The sequence below is a fragment of the Aphelocoma coerulescens genome, chromosome 3, assembly GCF_041296385.1.
Source record: "Aphelocoma coerulescens isolate FSJ_1873_10779 chromosome 3, UR_Acoe_1.0, whole genome shotgun sequence".
Lineage (NCBI taxonomy): Eukaryota > Metazoa > Chordata > Aves > Passeriformes > Corvidae > Aphelocoma > Aphelocoma coerulescens.
In genome coordinates, this window is record NC_091016.1 from 24,002,817 (window position 1) to 24,021,594 (window position 18,778).

Here is an 18,778-nt window from a genome sequence, read left to right on the forward strand (position 1 = left end):
CGCGCAGGGCGGGCGGGACGGCGGCTGCTCGGCGCTCCCGACGGGCCGGGCAAGCGCCTGAGCCCCGCCCGGAGCCGGAAGGATTCGGGGCATTCCGGGGTGGTTCTGTGGAGGTGGCAAGTCCTCCCTAAAGGAGCCAGCCCGGAGGGCGCGGTGCGCTGCGGGAGGTGAGCGGCGGTGCTGGAACGTGGGTCCCTCCTTGGCAAGGGGACGGGCGCGAAGGGCTCGGAGAGCCCCGCAGGCTGCTGGTGATCGGTGACGGGGTGCGGGGGCCGGAGAAGATCCAGCGAAAAGCGAGGCTGGAGACGGTGAGTTGGCTGCTGCGCCAGCAGAGCTGCTCCTCCATCCCCGACCACCCGTGGTGTGTCCGGCCACGCTCCGCTGGATGCATCCGCGGGCACTGCTCATACCTCTGGCTGCGCTCCGCTGCGGGCACTTTGCCACCGGGAATATTAATGGCAAGAGAATGAGGAACAGGCTTCCCTTTTTTTTCTCTTTGATGAAATCAGGTAGCGCAGCCCTTTCCCACTTGGAAGCCTATAAATGAACCGCAATGGGACCCATGAATTCCCACACCGAGTATTTGCCCGTTTCTGCTGGGCAAATACTGTTCCCTTACATAATGGAAAGTTTATCTTTCACCAGGTGTGGGCCGAAGTTTAGTGTAAAGAAATTCGGAGCTCTGGTCGCTTGGGCATTGAAGAGTTCCAAGAAAGAACTTGCATAGCTTAGCACTTGCATTTAAGGACGTGTTCTGTCTGATGTCCACTTTCTCCTTTCATCAGGAAAATCATAAATTTGGAAAATGGAAGTTTGCATAAAAGAGACTGAGATAGGAACATCAACAAATCACTCGTGTGCTTTCATAAATTAATTGTAGTCAGCCCATAGTACTTACATACATCAGAATTAAAAAGTGGAACAAGAACTGGAGAACTCATTTATTTTAGTAAGTAGCAAAACAGGCTGATTTACCAAGATCATTCAACAGTTTGGTTGCTGGACTAGAAGAAAGGAGGGAAGCTCTTCAGAGGACAAGGTGTGCTTTGAAAATTATACCCAAATTTAACTTGAGGGATAGTTGCTGTGCAGTATTTGTAAACTGCACAGATTTGTAAGAGTCAAACTATTTTTGTCCAAAGCAAGCAATATATTCTTAAGTGCTTTGTGGAAGCATACACTAGACATTGCCCTCATCAGAAAGAATGTGCCATAAAGCTATAAATGAATTAATTTGAGATCAGAAAGTTACAGAGGTGAAGAACTTACAGTCAGCTGCTGCATTTGCTTATCTAATCAAAAAGGTCCCACACACCAGAAGACGTGCCACACAGGAGATGCAGCCCTGTAAAAATTTAAAGCACCTTTGCACTAATAACATACTTTGCAATTCATTAGGTAATTACTCCAGAGTGGTGAGGAAGGGGTGTTGAACCTCTCATTTCAGTTTCTTTTAATAAACCTTATTTTTTCATAAAAATATTTCAATTTTAAGGTTTTCCAGGAGGTTCTGGGTTCACCACAGAAAGTATATTTGTTTGCCTTAAGTATGGCCAAGAAAAATGTACCCAAGAAACACCTTAGGTCAAGGTTCAAGAATGCAAGATAGTATTTCTGTATTGTTTTCTGAGTCTTTTGAAACTTTATGCAAACATAAAATAAATCAAGCCTTGAAAACAATTAAGTTTTTATCTCATTTTATGAAGCAGGATCAAATGTACAGTAAAAGGTCAAATGACTTTTTTTATGAGAAGCTGAGCAAAAAAATGTTAGTTATCTTCATCTGATAATTCATCTCAATTCTTTAATCCAAACTTCCCATCTAATATGCTACTTTCTAAACTCTTTCTCAGAAATTCTCAGTTCCAGATATTTTTAATATGGAATGAACTATATCCCATTTTTCTTCCTGTTAACTTGTTTCACATGATGGTATAGACTTAAAATAGTATCTGTCTTTCCATGTGTTATGACACATATTTGCTCTACAACTGTTTGAGAGCTGCTTATTGCCACAGGTAGCATTTCCAAAATTTCCTCTGTAACCATTGCTACCAGTCCAGGGTAGCTCAGCTGTGCACTTTGAGTATGGATCTTGGCTATTCCACAGAACTCCAGAGCACTTTGCTCCCATCCATCAGCAGGAAATAATAATTAACATTAGCAAGAGTGCTTTCTGAATGTGCTTGCACAATCATGCTACTCTTTCAGCCTCACAGAGCTTCTGACTTTAGTGGTACAGGTATGGTGTTACTAAAGTGCTCAAAAAGTTCTTAAATCAGCTAAATTTGGGATTCTGATACTTCTGACATTGCTGTTTTGTGAACAGCCATGACCTTGATTTCTCAAGGAAGAAAGGAAAGGTATTGTATAATGACCTATTGCCACTTAAGCAGTACTTGCTGCAATTGCAATATTTGTCATATGACTGTTATATTACACTTCCCCCATAATATATCTTCTTTTGTGTGGTGATTAGTGAGTTCCTCTGTATTTTGTTCTGGCTCTGTGCTCAAGTGTTTTCTTGGAAGTGTGTCATACATGTGAGCCCCAGCCAAAAAGTGTGTCATCTACACAGAAACAACTGATAGGAAAACATAAAAAGCAATTAGCTTTGCATTTTAAAGAATGCAGTGTGGTTATCAATACTTGTTTTTCCTGAGGTAAAGAAAAGCTGGGAGGAAAAGCCTTTCCAAGGGTGATAGTTACTCTACTTGGGAACTGAAGGCCCAGTGAATTGCACTGGTTTGTGCTGAGGAACAGATGAGGAAGACAATGCAATGAGGAAGAATGACAGGAGATGCAGTGCTCAGGGGAGGCAGGAAGATAGAAATCGATTTCCATAAAGAAATCAGAAGTTAAAGAAATACAGAAAGGATGCTTAAATTCAGATGGTTAAATTCAACTTTTGCATACAAGTTTGCAGTATCTGCATATCATTAACCTATTTTGTGGCCACCTACGAAAGCCTGGTTTATGTTTTAAAAAAGGGGAATAGTAAGTGAAGTTGCTTATGTCATCCTGTCTGGCAGCCTTGTGCTTGAGTTCTGGGCACAAACCAACTGTAGGTTCAGTTCTGGAAAAATGAATTCCTATTCAAAATGTGCAAAAAATGAGTACTGTGTGTAGACTCTTTCTTAATATTTATGATAAGAGTTGCTGCTGCTGCTGCTGTTCTTTTTTAATGTAATTTTATTTTAGTGAGAACTAGGTTCACTGTCAGACAGAACATGAGTATTTGCAAGATCTTGTCTACAATAGTTTTACATCCTTGTGTTTGTTAATTGTATTTTTTTAAAAAGCCAAAGCTCACCTCATTACCACTCACTGGCAGTAACCCACTTTCCCCTTTCTACTCCGTTTAAACTGTACCTGTTTGGAATGTTAGGTAAAATATGTTACCTTTTTTTCTTCTCTTGAAGAGAGAAATGTTCAAGTTTGCTTTTTGTTTCTTTTCAGCATTCAGCATGGCTTCTCCAGCTCTCCTCATGCGTGTGGTGGCCTCTGCATATTCTGTTGCGGAGAAAGCTGCAACAATTGTTAGAAATGTGATGTCTGCAGGAGACCTGGGCATAGTGGAGAAGGTATTACCTTTTACTTTGTTCCAGTTTAACTTCTCTTGTTAATCTTGAGTTAGATACAGGTTGAGGTGGTATTTTTAAAAATCAGCAACTGTGGGAAGAAATACAGCCCTCACTTCTCTGAGACAAGAAATATTCCTTGTTATAGAATTAAAAAAGCACTAGAGAAGTGTCTTTTGACCAGTATTTCAAAAAAAATATTTGTACATTTAAAAGAAACACCATTAATTTTGTCCTGATTTCCCTCAGAAAACACAAGGTTTGCATAGTACCTCAAAATTCATAATAATGTATATTTCCTGTTAATTTCTATACCTATGTTCTAACATCTTTAATACATCTTAAAATACTGTGCCTGTGATGAATTTTGGATTAGAATAAATCATTGTTTAATTTCCTAAAACAAAAAACAGCTTCAGATTTTATTGTAAATCACAGCTTTTAAAATAAATTCAGAGCTTCAAATTTCATTCTAAAAAGACAACAGGTATTAAAATTCTTAATTTGCTGTAATTTAGTAAATTGCACTGATGAGCCAGGATCTTTGTTTTGATTACAGTGCTGGAATAGGTGAAATTAACTTTTGAAGTTAATTCTAGTTTTATGGGTATGTAACAAGATTATGGACTTCATTAAATATATACACTATTTTTGGTCTTTACATTGCAGGCATTTACATTATTCAAAAGTGATCAAAAGTAACAGGCAATATTGGTTCTAAGTAAGACTGTTTACATGTGCTTTTAATTTTTTTTAATGAGGTAGTAACAAACACACAAAATTAGACTGAAAACAATAAAAACAGAGGTGGTTCCTGTTTGAGGGACTAGAGATCTTGAAAATCCTGCAAGCTTCTTGCCAAATGTGGCTGCTAAAGGAAGAGGAAGAATGCAAAAGAACCTCTGCATGTGCCTCTGTTTTGCAGTCTGAAGAGATGCAGAACAGAAAGGAAAGAAAGTGCTGCTTCTCATCATTCGTCCTCTTTCTGCAGCCAGCAAATGTCACCACCAATTCCAAGACCTGGCCTTACTGAAAGCTTTTGGAACATCTAGGAAGGCAATGTTCCACCTTTTCCCTCAACATAGTGACCTCCCATCATTTATCTAGTTCAGGAACAGCTGAGTTTTTAGCCATCTCCTCTCCTGATATCCAGAGTTTTTTTTCCCTCGGTCAACTCTAAGTTCTCAATTTATATTGCTTCTCTTTGTAGTAATTGTACTTTTTTTCCCCCTCCAGTTGGTAGGTAGACACTTTGTCCACCCATTTTTACATTATTGATTCCTGTTTTGAAGAGCTACTTTATACTGCTTTATTGGGTTTGTGTCCAGGAACAAAGGACACTCTCTGCAGTGAACTTGATCTATCTGAGTCTAAACTCAGGACCAATTTCAACCAAATTTTTTAGGGAATGAGAGGGAAATTTCAAAGAAAAATATTGTTTCCTAAAAATTAGCAGCTGGCTAAGGGACAGACCACTTTTGAGCATGAAAAATTAACTCATTCTAAATGGAATATTCCATTCCTGTGGCTAATTTCTGTAGCTGGAGAAAACACTTTCCATATTGTCAGCAAATAAGATACCAGCAGATAAAATTTTTTGATTCAACTAAGATGCAAATCTTGGATAAATTGTCTTTTTAAATTCCAATGCTAAGAGAATTATTTCTTACTGGGATTCTATCTTTGGACCTAAAGGGTGAAAAAAGTGTTAATAAGTTACCCACTTTCTCTGTGTAGCAGTTCATTATTATTCAAGAGATTACTGTAACCCATGTAGTTGGGCTACACAACATTGGGAAAGCTTGCAGTCATTTTTTATGCCACCTTGGGAGCACCAAATCCGCTGTTCTGTTGTCATACCAGTCTGTCTTAGCTCTGGGGTGCACAGGGAAACTCTGCATCTTGCAGTTTTTAGCTTGCCTCTCGCAAGGTCACTTACTAGGTTAAGATTTACCAAATTAGACTTTTTTTTCCACTACAAGGCAAATATTTAGAGTGCTGTATGGGCCACTGTGCTGGTGTATTTTTTTAGTACACAAATTCCTATCCACTCTTGGACAGGCTGGACCCAATGACTTGCAGACCAAAGCTGACCGACTGGTACAAATGAGCATTTGTGCTTCCCTGGCACGGAAGTTTCCCAAGGTGACAATCATAGGAGAAGAAGTAAGTACCTCCTTTATTTCATATTAACAGCTTATCCTGCTGTAGCTTGCACTGGAATTTGCTTTGGCTGGGTTTAGGAAAACATCTGTTTTAATTTAAAAAAAGCCAACCCAAAAGCAACAAACAAAAGGTATTTCCATCCCATTTCACCTTTGCATTTCATTAGCTTTATCAAGCTGCTGTCAAATACACAGCTCTAAGACAAACTGAGATGATTCCAAAACATTTTTCAAATAATTCTGAGAATTCTTTTGTCAGGAACTGCCCACTGATAATGTAACTGAGGATTTAATTGAGGATGGTCACTGTGAAGAAATACTGAAGAAACCTTGTCCTGCTCAGTACACAGGAATTAAAGAGGAAGAGGTAATGTGGTAATGCTATGCCTATGTTTTTCTATTTTACATTATCTGTACTACTTTCTGATTTTAGCTAAGAGTAGAAGGAAAATAGCTTTTTTCAATGTTGCCAGTTTTTCTTTTTCGTTTGAAAACTGAAATGTAGTCATGAGAATCACACCTCCAGAGCTGGAAGTGCTGCATGCTCCTGTGTGCAGTAATGGGAAGTGGAAATTGGCATCTTACAATTTGTGATTCAAATTAATTTGGCAGGAATCTAGTTTGGACATAAGAAAGTAATCTCATTTCCATGTTCAGTTTAATCCTTCATGCTTCTATTAAGAGATTTGCTGAGACATTCCAGTCAATTTTTAAGCTTGGATTTTTTTTTGTGTAAAACAGTATTATACAGTCATACAATAATGTTAAAATTTTGGAGCTCTTTATTTCTTTACTGCCATAAGGAAATAAAAGCACTAAAGTAAAATATATACTTTGTGTGGTAACTTCCATGATTTGTATTTGTAATTTTCCTTATTTTTTTTATTCTTTAAGCTTGTAATATGGGTTGATCCCTTGGATGGAACCAAAGAGTACACTGAAGGTTGGATTTTCTTTTAATTCTGTTGATTAAAAAAAAACAGCAATGTAATAAAGTAGCATATACATGTAGATAGTTTTATCAAAGAAGTTACTTACAATATTGTTTCATAAGGCTGATGTTTCTGTACTTTTTGAGTGGTTGGAATGTATTTATTCATTCCATTCAGTTCCAACCAGTACTGAATATTCCTGATGGGCTACTAAGTGCTGACCAGTTTTTATCATTTCAGAATGCAAAGAGCTGCCTTTGACTGCTGGCAGCTTGTCTTAAGTTTTTAGTCAAATTTAGAATTCTGCAAGTCTTCAAATTGAAGGACTAAATCTCCCCTTCACACAGGAATATGCTCGATTATATTTACATCCTCCTCTTCAAACAGCAGTACTTCTAGCCCTTTCAAAATGAAACAAATATCCTCCCACAAATCACGATTCTTCAGTTATGGGAAGAAACTATTTTCAGCAAAGCCTAATTTCTATAGAAATAGACCCTCAAATGAAAGAAAAGAAAAGAAAAAAAAGAAAAGCCTCCAAGAAACGTTATGCTGAAACCTCACTTTTGCCTCCTAATGCATCTTTTAGTTGATTAATGTAAAATCTTTTAGGCAGATTTTTTTCCCCTTTTTGGGGAAAGAAATGTACAACTGTCAACAAATTGCTAGTTTTGAATAGCATTAAACAACTCCCACTGCAATTACAGAAGAATGTCACCATATTCTGCTGTGTAGTTGTATCTTTAAACTTCCTTCTCATTATGTGTTAATTATAACATAGCTCTATTAAAAGAACTCTATCTGGGGCAGTTTTTAGCAGACCTCAAGGCTAAATGACTAAAAAATTATATCAACCTCTGAAAATCCTGATTAGTATTTGCATTTTTTAGATACCACCCTGCATATTGATTTGTGGACTTTTACTGAATGTTTATGTTCTTATAAAGATCTTTCTCTTTTTCAAACATAACTGCATTCCTGTTATTTCTGTCCAGGTCTCCTTGACCACGTAACGGTTCTTATTGGAATTGCCTATGGAGGCAAAGCAATAGCAGGAGTTATTAACCAGCCATATTACAACTATGAGGTATTAAAACATTGATCTATTTGGAAGCATTGTGTGATTTCTAAATGTTAACTCCTAAGCCATTTCAGTTAGCACACTTTCAACTGAAAAGTGGCATTTAGTGGAGTTAATGTTGTAATGTAAGGTACTGGGTTTTTTATTAAATATATACAATTTTAAATGTTGGTTTCCAGGAACTGAATGTCAGGAACATACTAACAGCCCTACTGAATCCTGAGGCTGGTGTAATACACTAATACAGGATATACTACATATATACTGTAAAAATTACTACAGTCCATATAAAGTACATACTGTAAAACAAGTACAGATCAGTTGTGTTGCAGTCTTTGCTAGAAATTCTTTAGTAAATCCATGCAATGGGTGCATTTGTAGTGAGTGGTAACTGCCATAAATCTGCAGCCCCAAATAAACCAAGCATAAATTGTCACTGATAGCTGGGTTAGAGTGTATCATGCCAGGTTTCAGGTATAAGTCCAGGATGGTCAACCTACAGGCATTTACACTTCTGGAGATTATTTCAGTATTATTGGAGGGAGCTCATGATACAGCCTGATTAATTAAACTTACTGGAGTTTAAAGAAAAAGCCCTTGAGCTGATGTAATGCTATCATGTTCTGTGTGATATGTATCAAAAAATATTTCAAATTACAAGATACTTTCAATTACAGATTGTGCCTGAAGTACAGAAATATACAAATATTAATCTGCCAGTCCCTGGAGGCAGATGTAATGCACCATGACAGTGTCACAGATAAGAAAAGGGTCAATTATGTCATTGCCTTAGAGGGAAAGAGAGCCAACTTCTCACTCTGGGCTCTCAAGCAGTTCTAAGTGCCACTGTGTAAATGTATATTCCAGTATTGATGTTACTCTCCCTGATATGCCAAGATACATCTAGGTACCCCTTTCCCTTTGTGCTTTAACTGCTGACCAGTGTGATTAACCATCACTCTGTACCTTTTTTTGTAGGCAGGAGCTAATGCTGTGTTGGGCAGGACAATCTGGGGAGTGCTGGGCATGGGTGCCTTTGGCTTTCAGCTCACAGAAGCACCTGCTGGCAAACACATCGTTGTTACCACCCGCTCCCACAGCAGTGCCCTGGTAAATGAGTGCATCACTGCCTTGAACCCAGACACTGTCATCAGAGTTGGAGGAGCAGGAAACAAGGTATGAAAACTCAAAATCTTCTGTTTTTACTGGGAGGTGGCACTTCTGGAAAAAAAGTAAAAAGAATTTTTACTAAAGAATTCATTTGCTGACTTGCATGAATATACAGGAGAGACTTCCTCCACCTTCCCCAGCACAACTTCTCTTCCTAGCATTCAGTCTGCTGTGAGGTAGAGAGAATTTGGTACAGGTGTATTTGAACCAGTGGCCATGCTGGTCATGGCTGAGGTCTGTCTTCCCCAGTATGCTGTTTTTAGGGGTGAAAATAAAAAGTTGTAAGACTAGCATGATTAAATGGGAATTCAGTTTAATCTCAATTATTAGACATGTCCTCCTGTTTGTGTTAATACAGCTTTTGTTCCAACTATCCACCAGCCATTTCAAAGGATAAAAATATAAGCATGCATGATATTTCCTTTGTGAAATTTCCATACATACAGGGAACACTCATGTGCTAGTTTGGAAACAAACCAGTGAGAGGCACCAAGTCAGAATAACAATTTAATGGAAATTAAAGAAAAGGAAAAGAAAGTAAAAGAAAACACTGACAGAGTCAAGATACAACCTGAGTCCCTGTTAGGCAGGGTAGTGGTAGCAGTCTGGTGGAATGGTGGCTGCAATCCTCTGAAGTGGTGATCCTGTAGTAGAAGGGGTCTGCTCTTCCTCAGAAAATCCAGCGGTGGCTGTGTAGCTCCTGTCCTCTGGAAATCCAGTGGAGTCCCTTTGATGCTCAGAGTCCCAGTTATATCCATGATGGGATGCTTGGTTCCTCCCTCTGGGTGGAGCATCTCACAATGGGGTAATGAGTCATGAGGCCAGGTGTTGATTAGGCTCGTTAACAGAAGATAGTCCAGAGGGAGTTATCTCTGAGTCATGCAGCAGGACAATGATGGGCCATTAACAGAAAGATAGTCTGGGGGGAGGAGGCAAGGAGACACTGCCCCACCTGATTTCAACAGCTCATGAGGATGGTAATAGAATACACCTCAACCCAGGACATTATCCACCCCTTATTCTATTACCATCTACATCATCCCAAATCAATACCTTCTTAAACTCTAAATACACATACATATATATATATATATATACAATGAAACCCTACACACCGTTCTCACCTAAGATTAGGTCTCCCTGTGGTACACAACGGGTTTCCCCATCTTTTTGCATTACCCACCAAGTGCAACCAGGTCCTTGAGCAAAGACAATCCCACGGATGGGTTTGCCTTTGCCTGAGGTAGGATTAATCCAAACAGTCTTTCCTAAAATACCTCTCAGGTGTACCACAGGGACTCTATCTCCATCCACTGTGTGCAAGGGTTCGGACTCGGCAGGACCAGCTCGATTGATGGACCCTCGGGTATTGACCATCCAGGTAGCCTTCGCTAAGTTCGCTTCCCAATTTTTGAAGGTTCCCCCACCAAGTGCCTTTAGGGTGGTTTTAAGTAGTCCATTGCAGCGTTCAACTTTTCCGGCAGCTGGTGCATGATAAGGAATATGATATATCCATTCGATACCGTGTTCTCTGGCCCAGGTGTTGATGAGGCTGTTCTTAAAATGAGTCCCGTTGTCTGACTCGATCCTGTCGGGGGTGCCATGTCTCCACAGGACTTGCTTTTCCAGGCCCAAGATGGTGTTCCGGGCTGTAGCATGAGGCACAGGGTAGGTCTCCAGCCATCCAGTGGTTGCTTCAACCATGGTCAACACGTAGCGCTTGCCTTGGCGAGTTTGGGGAAGGGTGATGTAATCAACTTGCCAGGCTTCCCCATACCTGTACTTTGACCATCGTCCGCCGTACCACAGAGGCTTCACCCGCTTGGCCTGTTTGATTGCAGCACAGGTCTCACAGCTGTGGATGACCTGTGAGATGCTGTCCATGGTAAGGTCCACCCCTCGGTCACGGGCCCATTGGTATGTTGCATCTCTCCCCTGGTGACCAGAGGCATCATGGGCCCAACGAGCTAGGAATAGTTCTCCCTTGTGCTGCCAGTCCAGATCCACCTGTGATACTTTCACCTTGGCAGCTCGGTCCACCTGCTCGTTGTTGCGATGTTCTTCATTAGCCCGACTCTTGGGTACGTGCGCATCCACGTGTCGAACCTTCACGGTCAGCTTCTCTACTCGGGCGGCGATGTCCTGCCAAATCTCAGCGGCCCAGATGGGTTTCCCTCTGCGCTGCCAGTTGGCTTTTCTCCAGCGAACCAGCCATCCCCACAGAGCATTAGCTACCATCCACGAGTCGGTGTAGAGATAGAGCCTCGGCCACTTCTCTCGTTCAGCAATATCCAAAGCCAGCTGGACGGCTTTAAGCTCTGCAACCTGACTCGATCCACCTTGTCCCTCGGTAGCTTGTGCAACTTGCCGTGTGGGGCTCCATACTGCAGCTTTCCACTTCCTGTTAGTGCCTACAATTCGGCAGGAACCATCAGTGAAGAGGGCATAACGTCTTTCAGTCTCCGGTAGCTCATTATATGGTGGGGCTTCCTCAGCACGAGTCACTTGCTCTTCCTCTTCTTCAGAAGATAATCCAAAAGTCTCACCTTCAGGCCAGTTTGTTATAATTTCCAGAATCCCAGGGCGATTCGGGTTTCCAATACGGGCACGCTGTGTGATGAGAGCAATCCATTTGCTCCATGTGGTGTCGGTGGCATGATGCGTGGCAGGAACCTTTCCCTTGAACATCCACCCCAGCACTGGTAGTCGGGGTGCCAGGAGGAGTTGTGCCTCTGTGCCGATTACCTCTGAGGCAGCTTGGACTCCTTCATAGGCGGCCAAGATTTCCTTCTCTGTGGGAGTGTAGTTAGCTTCAGATCCTCTGTAGCTTCGGCTCCAGAATCCCAGTGGTCGGCCCCGAGTCTCACCAGGCACCTTCTGCCAGAGGCTCCAGGACAGACCATGGCTCCCGGCTGCAGAGTAGAGCACGTTCTTCACCTCTGGTCCTGTCCTGACTGGGCCAAGGGCTACCGCATGAGCGATTTCCTGCTTGATCTGGGCAAAGGCTTGCTGCTGTTCAGGGCCCCAGTGGAAATCGTTCTTCTTGCGGGTAACCAGGTAGAGAGGGCTCACAATCTGGCTGTACTCAGGAATGTGCATTCTCCAAAAACCTATGGCGCCTAGGAAAGCTTGTGTTTCCTTCTTGCTGGTCGGTGGAGACATCGCAGTGATCTTGTTGACAACCTCGGTGGGAATCTGACGTCGTCCATCTTGCCACTTTACTCCCAGGAACTGGATCTCTTGGGCAGGTCCCTTGACTTTGCTCCTTTTGATGGCAAAGCCAGCTTCCAGGAGAATCTGGATGATTTTCTCTCCTTTCTCAAATACTTCCTTTGCTGTGTTTCCCCACACGATGATGTCGTCGATGTATTGCAGATGTTCTGGGGCCTCACCCTTTTCCAGTGCAGTCTGGATCAGTCCATGGCAAATGGTGGGACTGTGCTTCCACCCCTGGGGCAGTCGGTTCCAGGTGTATTGCACACCCCTCCAAGTGAAAGCAAACTGGGGCCTGCATTCTGCTGCCAAAGGAATGGAGAAGAAGGCATTGGCAATGTCAATAGTGGAGTACCACTTCGCTGCTTTGGACTCCAGCTCGTACTGAAGTTCCAACATGTCCGGCACAGCAGCGCTCAATGGTGGTGTGACTTCATTCAGGCCACGGTAATCCACTGTCAGTCTCCATTCCCCGTTGGACTTACGCACTGGCCATATAGGGCTGTTGAAGGGTGAATGGGCCTTGCTGACCACCCCTTGGCTCTCCAGTTTACGAATCATCTCATGGACGGGAACCACAGAGTCTCTGTCTGTGCGGTATTGCCGACGGTGTACTGTTGCTGTGGCGATTGGTACCTGTTGTTCTTCAACTCTTAGCAGTCCCACGGCAGACGGGTCATCTGAGAGGCCAGGCAATGTACTCAGTTGTCTGATATCTTCTGTCTCCACAGCAGCTATCCCAAAAGCCCAACGATGTCCTTTTGGGTCCTTGAAATATCCATTTCTGAGATAGTCTATGCCGAGAATGCACGGGGCCTCCGGGCCAGTCACGATGGGGTGTTTCTGCCACTCATTCCCAGTTAAACTCACTTCAGCTTCCAGTACAGTCAGCTGCTGGGATCCTCCTGTCACCCCACAAATGGAAATGGGTTCTGCTCCCACATACCTTGATGGCATCAGAGTACATTGAGCGCCTGTGTCAACCAAAGCCGTGTATTTTTGTGGGTCAGCTGTGCCAGGCCATCGGACCCACACAGTCCAAAAGACCCGATTATCCCTTTCCTCTACCTGGCTAGAGGCAGGGCCCCTCTATTCCTGGTTCTGGTGCATGTTGCTCCCTTCCGGTGAGTATGTTCCTGAGGTCCCTTCAAGAGGATCAGTCATACTATCATTCTGGTATCGTCTGGAGTTCTGTGTGCGAGAGACCGGAGCAATGTTGACTCTAGATGCGCTTCTTGTGGTATTTGTCCCTCTCTTTAGTTCACGTACCCTGGCTGCTAAGGAGGAGGTGGGTTTTCCATGCCACTTACTCATGTCTTCTCCATGTTCCTGAAGGAAAAACCAGAGATTACCTCGTGGGGTGTATCCTCTCTCCCTGGTTGGGGGACGCCGGCTCCTAATGGCAGAGACTCTTGTTGGTTCTGGCGAGATCTGGTAAATCTCTTCCTTAAGTTCCTTTTTCAATTTCTGATGGCCTTCTTCAATCAAACTCCGGACTTGCTCAGCCAAAAGACTTGTTTCCACGGATGAGACATGGGTGCGAAACGGGGCTGTGACGGTGTCCTCGTAAATCCTCAGTTTGTTCACCAGGACGCCCACCCTGTCCTCGCCTTCCCTCCATTGCAGCGTTGCCAGGTAACGGGAGTATATCTCTGGTCCAAGGCGTGCGAACCTCAACCACATCTGTGACGTGCACTGGACACCATCTGGGCTCTTAGGATATCTTTCGTCTTCTGAGAAAATGATCTCCAGCACAGCCAATTCCCTCAGGCACCGGATACCTTGTTCCATTGTGCTCCATTTTCCTTGGTGCACCTGGAGGTCTTCTTTACAAAGGTACCTGTCCCTGACACTTGTAAGCAGTCGCCGCCAGAGGCTGAGAGTTTCTTGGGTTCTCCCGATCCCCTGGTCAATGACCACATCCCGGGACAGAGATCCCAGCTGCCTCGCCTCACTTCCGTCCAGAATGGTGTCATTGGCTGCAGCGTCCCAAATGCGGAGCAGCCAGGTCAGGATGGACTCGTTCGTCTGGCGCGTGAATTCCCTCCGCAGGTCACGCAGCTCACCCAGGGATAGTGACCGAGTGATGATCTCCGGCTCTGCCTCTTCTGCTGGGTGCGAAGGTCCTGCTGCATCCTCGTCAGTCACTATGCGGACTGACTTGCTTTTTGATTTCTTCTTCTGAACGGGGGCAACTGCAATCGGTTTAGGCTGTTCTGGTTCAGTGACAGTTTGTGTGGAGATGCTTACAGCTCCTTTGGTTTTTTCCTTCTCTGTGTCAGTCTGGATGGACATGGACGCTGTGGTCTTGTGTCTGGGTTCTTTCTCCTCTGTGTCAGTCTGGATGGACATGGACGCTGTGGTCTTGGGTCTGGGTTCTTTCTCCTCTGTGTCAGTCTGCGTGGACATGGACGCTGTGGTCTTGGGTCTGGGTTCTTTCTCCTCTGTGTCAGTCTGCGTGGACATGGACGCTGTGGTCTTGGGTCTGGGTTCTTTCTCCTCTGTGACAGTCTGAGTAGAGATGGATGCTGTCACTTTGCTTTTGGTTCCTTTCTTCTTTGCGACAATCGGTGTAGACATTGTGCTTGTTGCTTGGCTCCTTTTTTTCCTCTCATCCTGAGGATGCTGTGCCATAGCTCTGATCCTAAGCATAGTGTACACAGTGCAGGTCATGGAGAAAAAAGAGAAAAGAACTGCCAAAAAGATTATGCCATCCTTAACATCCACAGGGAACTCAATATTTTCAAAAACTGCTGTGTCCGGTCTGAAAGGCTGGAAAAAAACATTCTTTAATCCTCCCCCCAGGGGCTGAGTATGATTGTTGAGGCCCCAGATGTAGCAGCCTAAAGTAGGACAGGCAGACAAAGTTGAGTATATATTCCGAATTATGTTCATTGTCTCGGAGGTTATCATGCAGTAGGCATAATACACTAATAAAGCAAATTTTATACCATACCCTGGTCTACACAGGAGCATTACAATCGGCAGATAGGTCCCCATGTGCGGAAAAATATAGAGAGCTAGGTATAAGACCCATGTAAGCATGTTGAGCACCATAGTGAGTAGATGGCTTCTACAATACAAAATTGTAATTCTGACTTTTCTCAGCAGCCTAGCCCCACGTTGGGCGCCAAATTATGTGCTAGTTTGGAAACAAACCAGTGAGAGGCACCAAGTCAGAATAACAATTTAATGGAAATTAAAGAAAAGGAAAAGAAAGTAAAAGAAAACACTGACAGAGTCAAGATACAACCTGAGTCCCTGTTAGGCAGGGTAGTGGTAGCAGTCTGGTGGAATGGTGGCTGCAATCCTCTGAAGTGGTGATCCTGTAGTAGAAGGGGTCTGCTCTTCCTCAGAAAATCCAGCGGTGGCTGTGTAGCTCCTGTCCTCTGGAAATCCAGTGGAGTCCCTTTGATGCTCAGAGTCCCAGTTATATCCATGATGGGATGCTTGGTTCCTCCCTCTGGGTGGAGCATCTCACAATGGGGTAATGAGTCATGAGGCCAGGTGTTGATTAGGCTCGTTAACAGAAGATAGTCCAGAGGGAGTTATCTCTGAGTCATGCAGCAGGACAATGATGGGCCATTAACAGAAAGATAGTCTGGGGGGAGGAGGCAAGGAGACACTGCCCCACCTGATTTCAACAGCTCATGAGGATGGTAATAGAATACACCTCAACCCAGGACACTCATTTGGTACAGTTTTTAACGCTTAGTTTTGTCATAGCTGTTAAAAACACACCCTCTCATATCTTTCCTCCAACGTGTGCAAGGCCCAAAATGGCACTAACACAACATGTATGTAGTTTCCACTTTATTTTTTTAGTACTTGCACAAAAAGTGAATTCTTGTTTCTGAAGCTGAGAGCAGATTTTCATCCTATATAGACTGTATTTATAACGATCAAAAATACTGAATTGAGAATGGTAATATAGTATAGCTTCTATACCTTAATAAAATTTCTTGTACTATAAGGAAATGGCTGGTGTTCCTTTTGTGACTATAAGTACATAAATAAATGGATTTAATCCCCACTTCCTGGTGTTATTTCTACCCATTTCTAAATGCCTAGATCCTTTGCAATGATTGCAACTCTATTCTTAACAGATCATTCAACTTATAGAAGGCAAAGCATCTGCTTATGTATTTGCCAGTCCTGGGTGCAAGAAGTGGGATACATGTGCACCTGAAGCTATCCTACATGCTGTGGGAGGTAAGTTCATAGCATTCAAAGTTCCAGGATAAGTGAAACTGCATCAATTTGAAGTTAGTTATACTTTTCATGGAAAAAAAAATGACAATACATGTACATTTTTTAATAGTTATGATTCACTAGGAGCTCTGAGCCCTCTGAAATCAACAGTATCAAGAGACAAGGACATTTTGCTCTGAAAAGCATGATATGATCTGTTTTGCCCTGTACTAACAAACTCAATAACTGTCACATAATTTAAAAAGCCAAATCCCCAAATTTGGGGTATATTCATTTTAATATTTTCAAAACAAATGCCCTTTTTTTTTGTGTTGGCTACTATCTTACAGTAAAATGTGCTGTCCTACTAACTGAGTATAGTAGTTTATTATTAGTAACATGTTATATAATATGTGGACATTGAATTCTTTAAACCAACAAAAATAGATCAAATCATGAAGTTGTTCTTTGGATGTACAAACTCCAAAACTGAGTCATTCATATCATTCAGCAGAATTAGTGGTCTCCAGCCAACATGAGACACTTCACTTAGCTAGGGGCTAAGGGGTTGAAAAGTTATGAAAAGACTCACTGATGATGATTTTAAGTAGTATTATTTTTTGTTAATTCTTCTTTTCACATTAATAGGCCTTTTACCACCATATGCTAAAATTATGGGGTTTGATTCTTCAGTTCTGTCAGGAGAGGACAACTGGCTTCAGAATGACACTATTGAACTCCTCTGCAGCCTGTAGTGTTCATAACTGGGATAGTTTTAAACAGGGTTAGCTCAAGCACAAAGCAGCCCAACCAATCTGGGGCAGCACAATGCTGTATTTAACCTCTTGGTTAAATACCTGGGTTAGGTAGGAATCTCCTGGTTAAGTTAGCTTGAATAAAGATTTGTGTTGCTCTTGCTAAGTGATTTCTAAAACCTCATTTAAAACCAGCTGGCATATTTCTACATTATGTTAAGAGTTTGTGGTTAGACTTACCCTGGTTTTTACTTGAACTGAGGATTTTTCTTTGCTGCTTGTCAATAGCCAGTGTAAAAGCTGCTCAGGAAGCATTTTAAGTAATCCATGGAAGAGAGATGTTTTCCTTTTCCTGAGACACAAGGAATTTAAGTATTGTTGAAAAAACCCAAAACCACTAGTTATTTGATTTCAGTCAATATAAAACCTGTTGTACTTAAACTGGAATCAAAGATACTTCACATGTGAACACAGGCATGTGCACACCAAAGATTGCTTTTAGTTATATCACATGAACTAACAGACTCCAACTCCTTTTTGCTGGAATATTTTTCTTCTTTTTTTTGCAGGCAAGATAACTGATATCCGTGGAAATCCATTTCAATATCACAAGGAGGTGAAGCACATGAATTCAGCCGGAGTCCTTGCCACTTTGAGAAATTATGACTACTATGCCAGTCGTATTCCAAACACTGTGAAAGAATCTCTTGTGCCTTGAAGCATGGAAGAGTCTTCACTTGGCCTGGAATGCTGAGAAAATGAGCTTGGAGTAAAAGAAAGGAAGAAGATGACTGAGCTTGAAATTTTGTTTCATAGAATCTGAACTGAATTCTTTCAGTAGGTGTTCAATAATTTCAAAATTATACAGAATTTTTAAGTATGTGTTGGATCAGATTGTTTTGCTGTGTTGAGCAGACAACGTCGAAACAGTCAGGTTTTTTCAGTATTTTCAGTGTTTTCTATATTCTTTGGGAGTTTTCCTTCCTCATGACTGTGTGTAATATATTGCTAATCATAACACTGCATCTTAAAGTCATCTTAATAATCTGGGCACAAAATCATGTTAAGTCATGTACCTGATCTTGCTCAATAGTTTTTGTTGTCAGTAAGGGTTATTGTGTTAAATTGACTAAGGATTTGCCTGGATGGATGAGCCCATTTGTTATAAAGTTGCCAGTTTTGATTCTTAGAAGGGCATCTGCATTTTTTTGGTCTCCACTGAGTTCTGGGATGGCCAAGACTGCTATTTGTTGGGCTGTCTGAGTTGAGGCAAGATACAGTGCAGCTAGGCTTGGAAATCTCTGATAAGGGTTCATGGATCACTGGAGTCATTGAGGATCAGTGAAGTGTTAATACAGCAGGGTTCAGGACAGTTCAGTTGAGAGCCCAAGGAAGCATGACAGGGGCAGGAGTTCTTAGCACCTCTCTGATGATTTGAAATGCCTTTGTCAGGGTTTATGCCACTTCAGTCTTAGAGCACTTTGGGCATCCAAAGTCAAGGTCACTTTGGCATACTTGGGAATAACAGAAATGCCAGACCTTGAAATTTTCTATGTCCAAGTTTTGAGATAAACCAGGTACATTTCCAACAGTGCCAAGAGTTGAGGAAGTTGACAGTACCACTTCCCCCTCCTGTGGAACACAGGCATGTTAGAGGAGGGGAGAAAACAGGGCCAAGATCACCTAAAAC

The 18,778-nt window shown here is 42.4% G+C and overlaps 1 protein-coding gene across 2 annotated transcripts; it reads left to right on the forward strand.

The window, feature by feature from the left end:
- The first annotated feature begins 49 nt into the window (after window positions 1-49).
- BPNT1 (3'(2'), 5'-bisphosphate nucleotidase 1) lies at window positions 50-18,280 on the forward strand. Of its 2 annotated transcripts, none has more exons than XM_069009507.1 (9): window positions 50-308; window positions 3,460-3,584; window positions 5,643-5,747; window positions 6,006-6,113; window positions 6,641-6,689; window positions 7,674-7,765; window positions 8,738-8,935; window positions 16,249-16,354; window positions 17,658-18,280. In XM_069009507.1, the coding sequence occupies exons 2-9, from the start codon at window positions 3,468-3,470 to the stop codon at window positions 17,804-17,806; spliced, it is 924 nt and encodes a 307-aa protein (XP_068865608.1). In that variant the 5' UTR covers window positions 50-308; window positions 3,460-3,467; the 3' UTR covers window positions 17,807-18,280. The 2 variants fall into 2 exon arrangements, with proteins under 2 accessions (XP_068865608.1, XP_068865609.1); XM_069009508.1 differs by having other exon boundaries at window positions 50-167.
- Window positions 18,281-18,778: the final 498 nt, after the last annotated feature.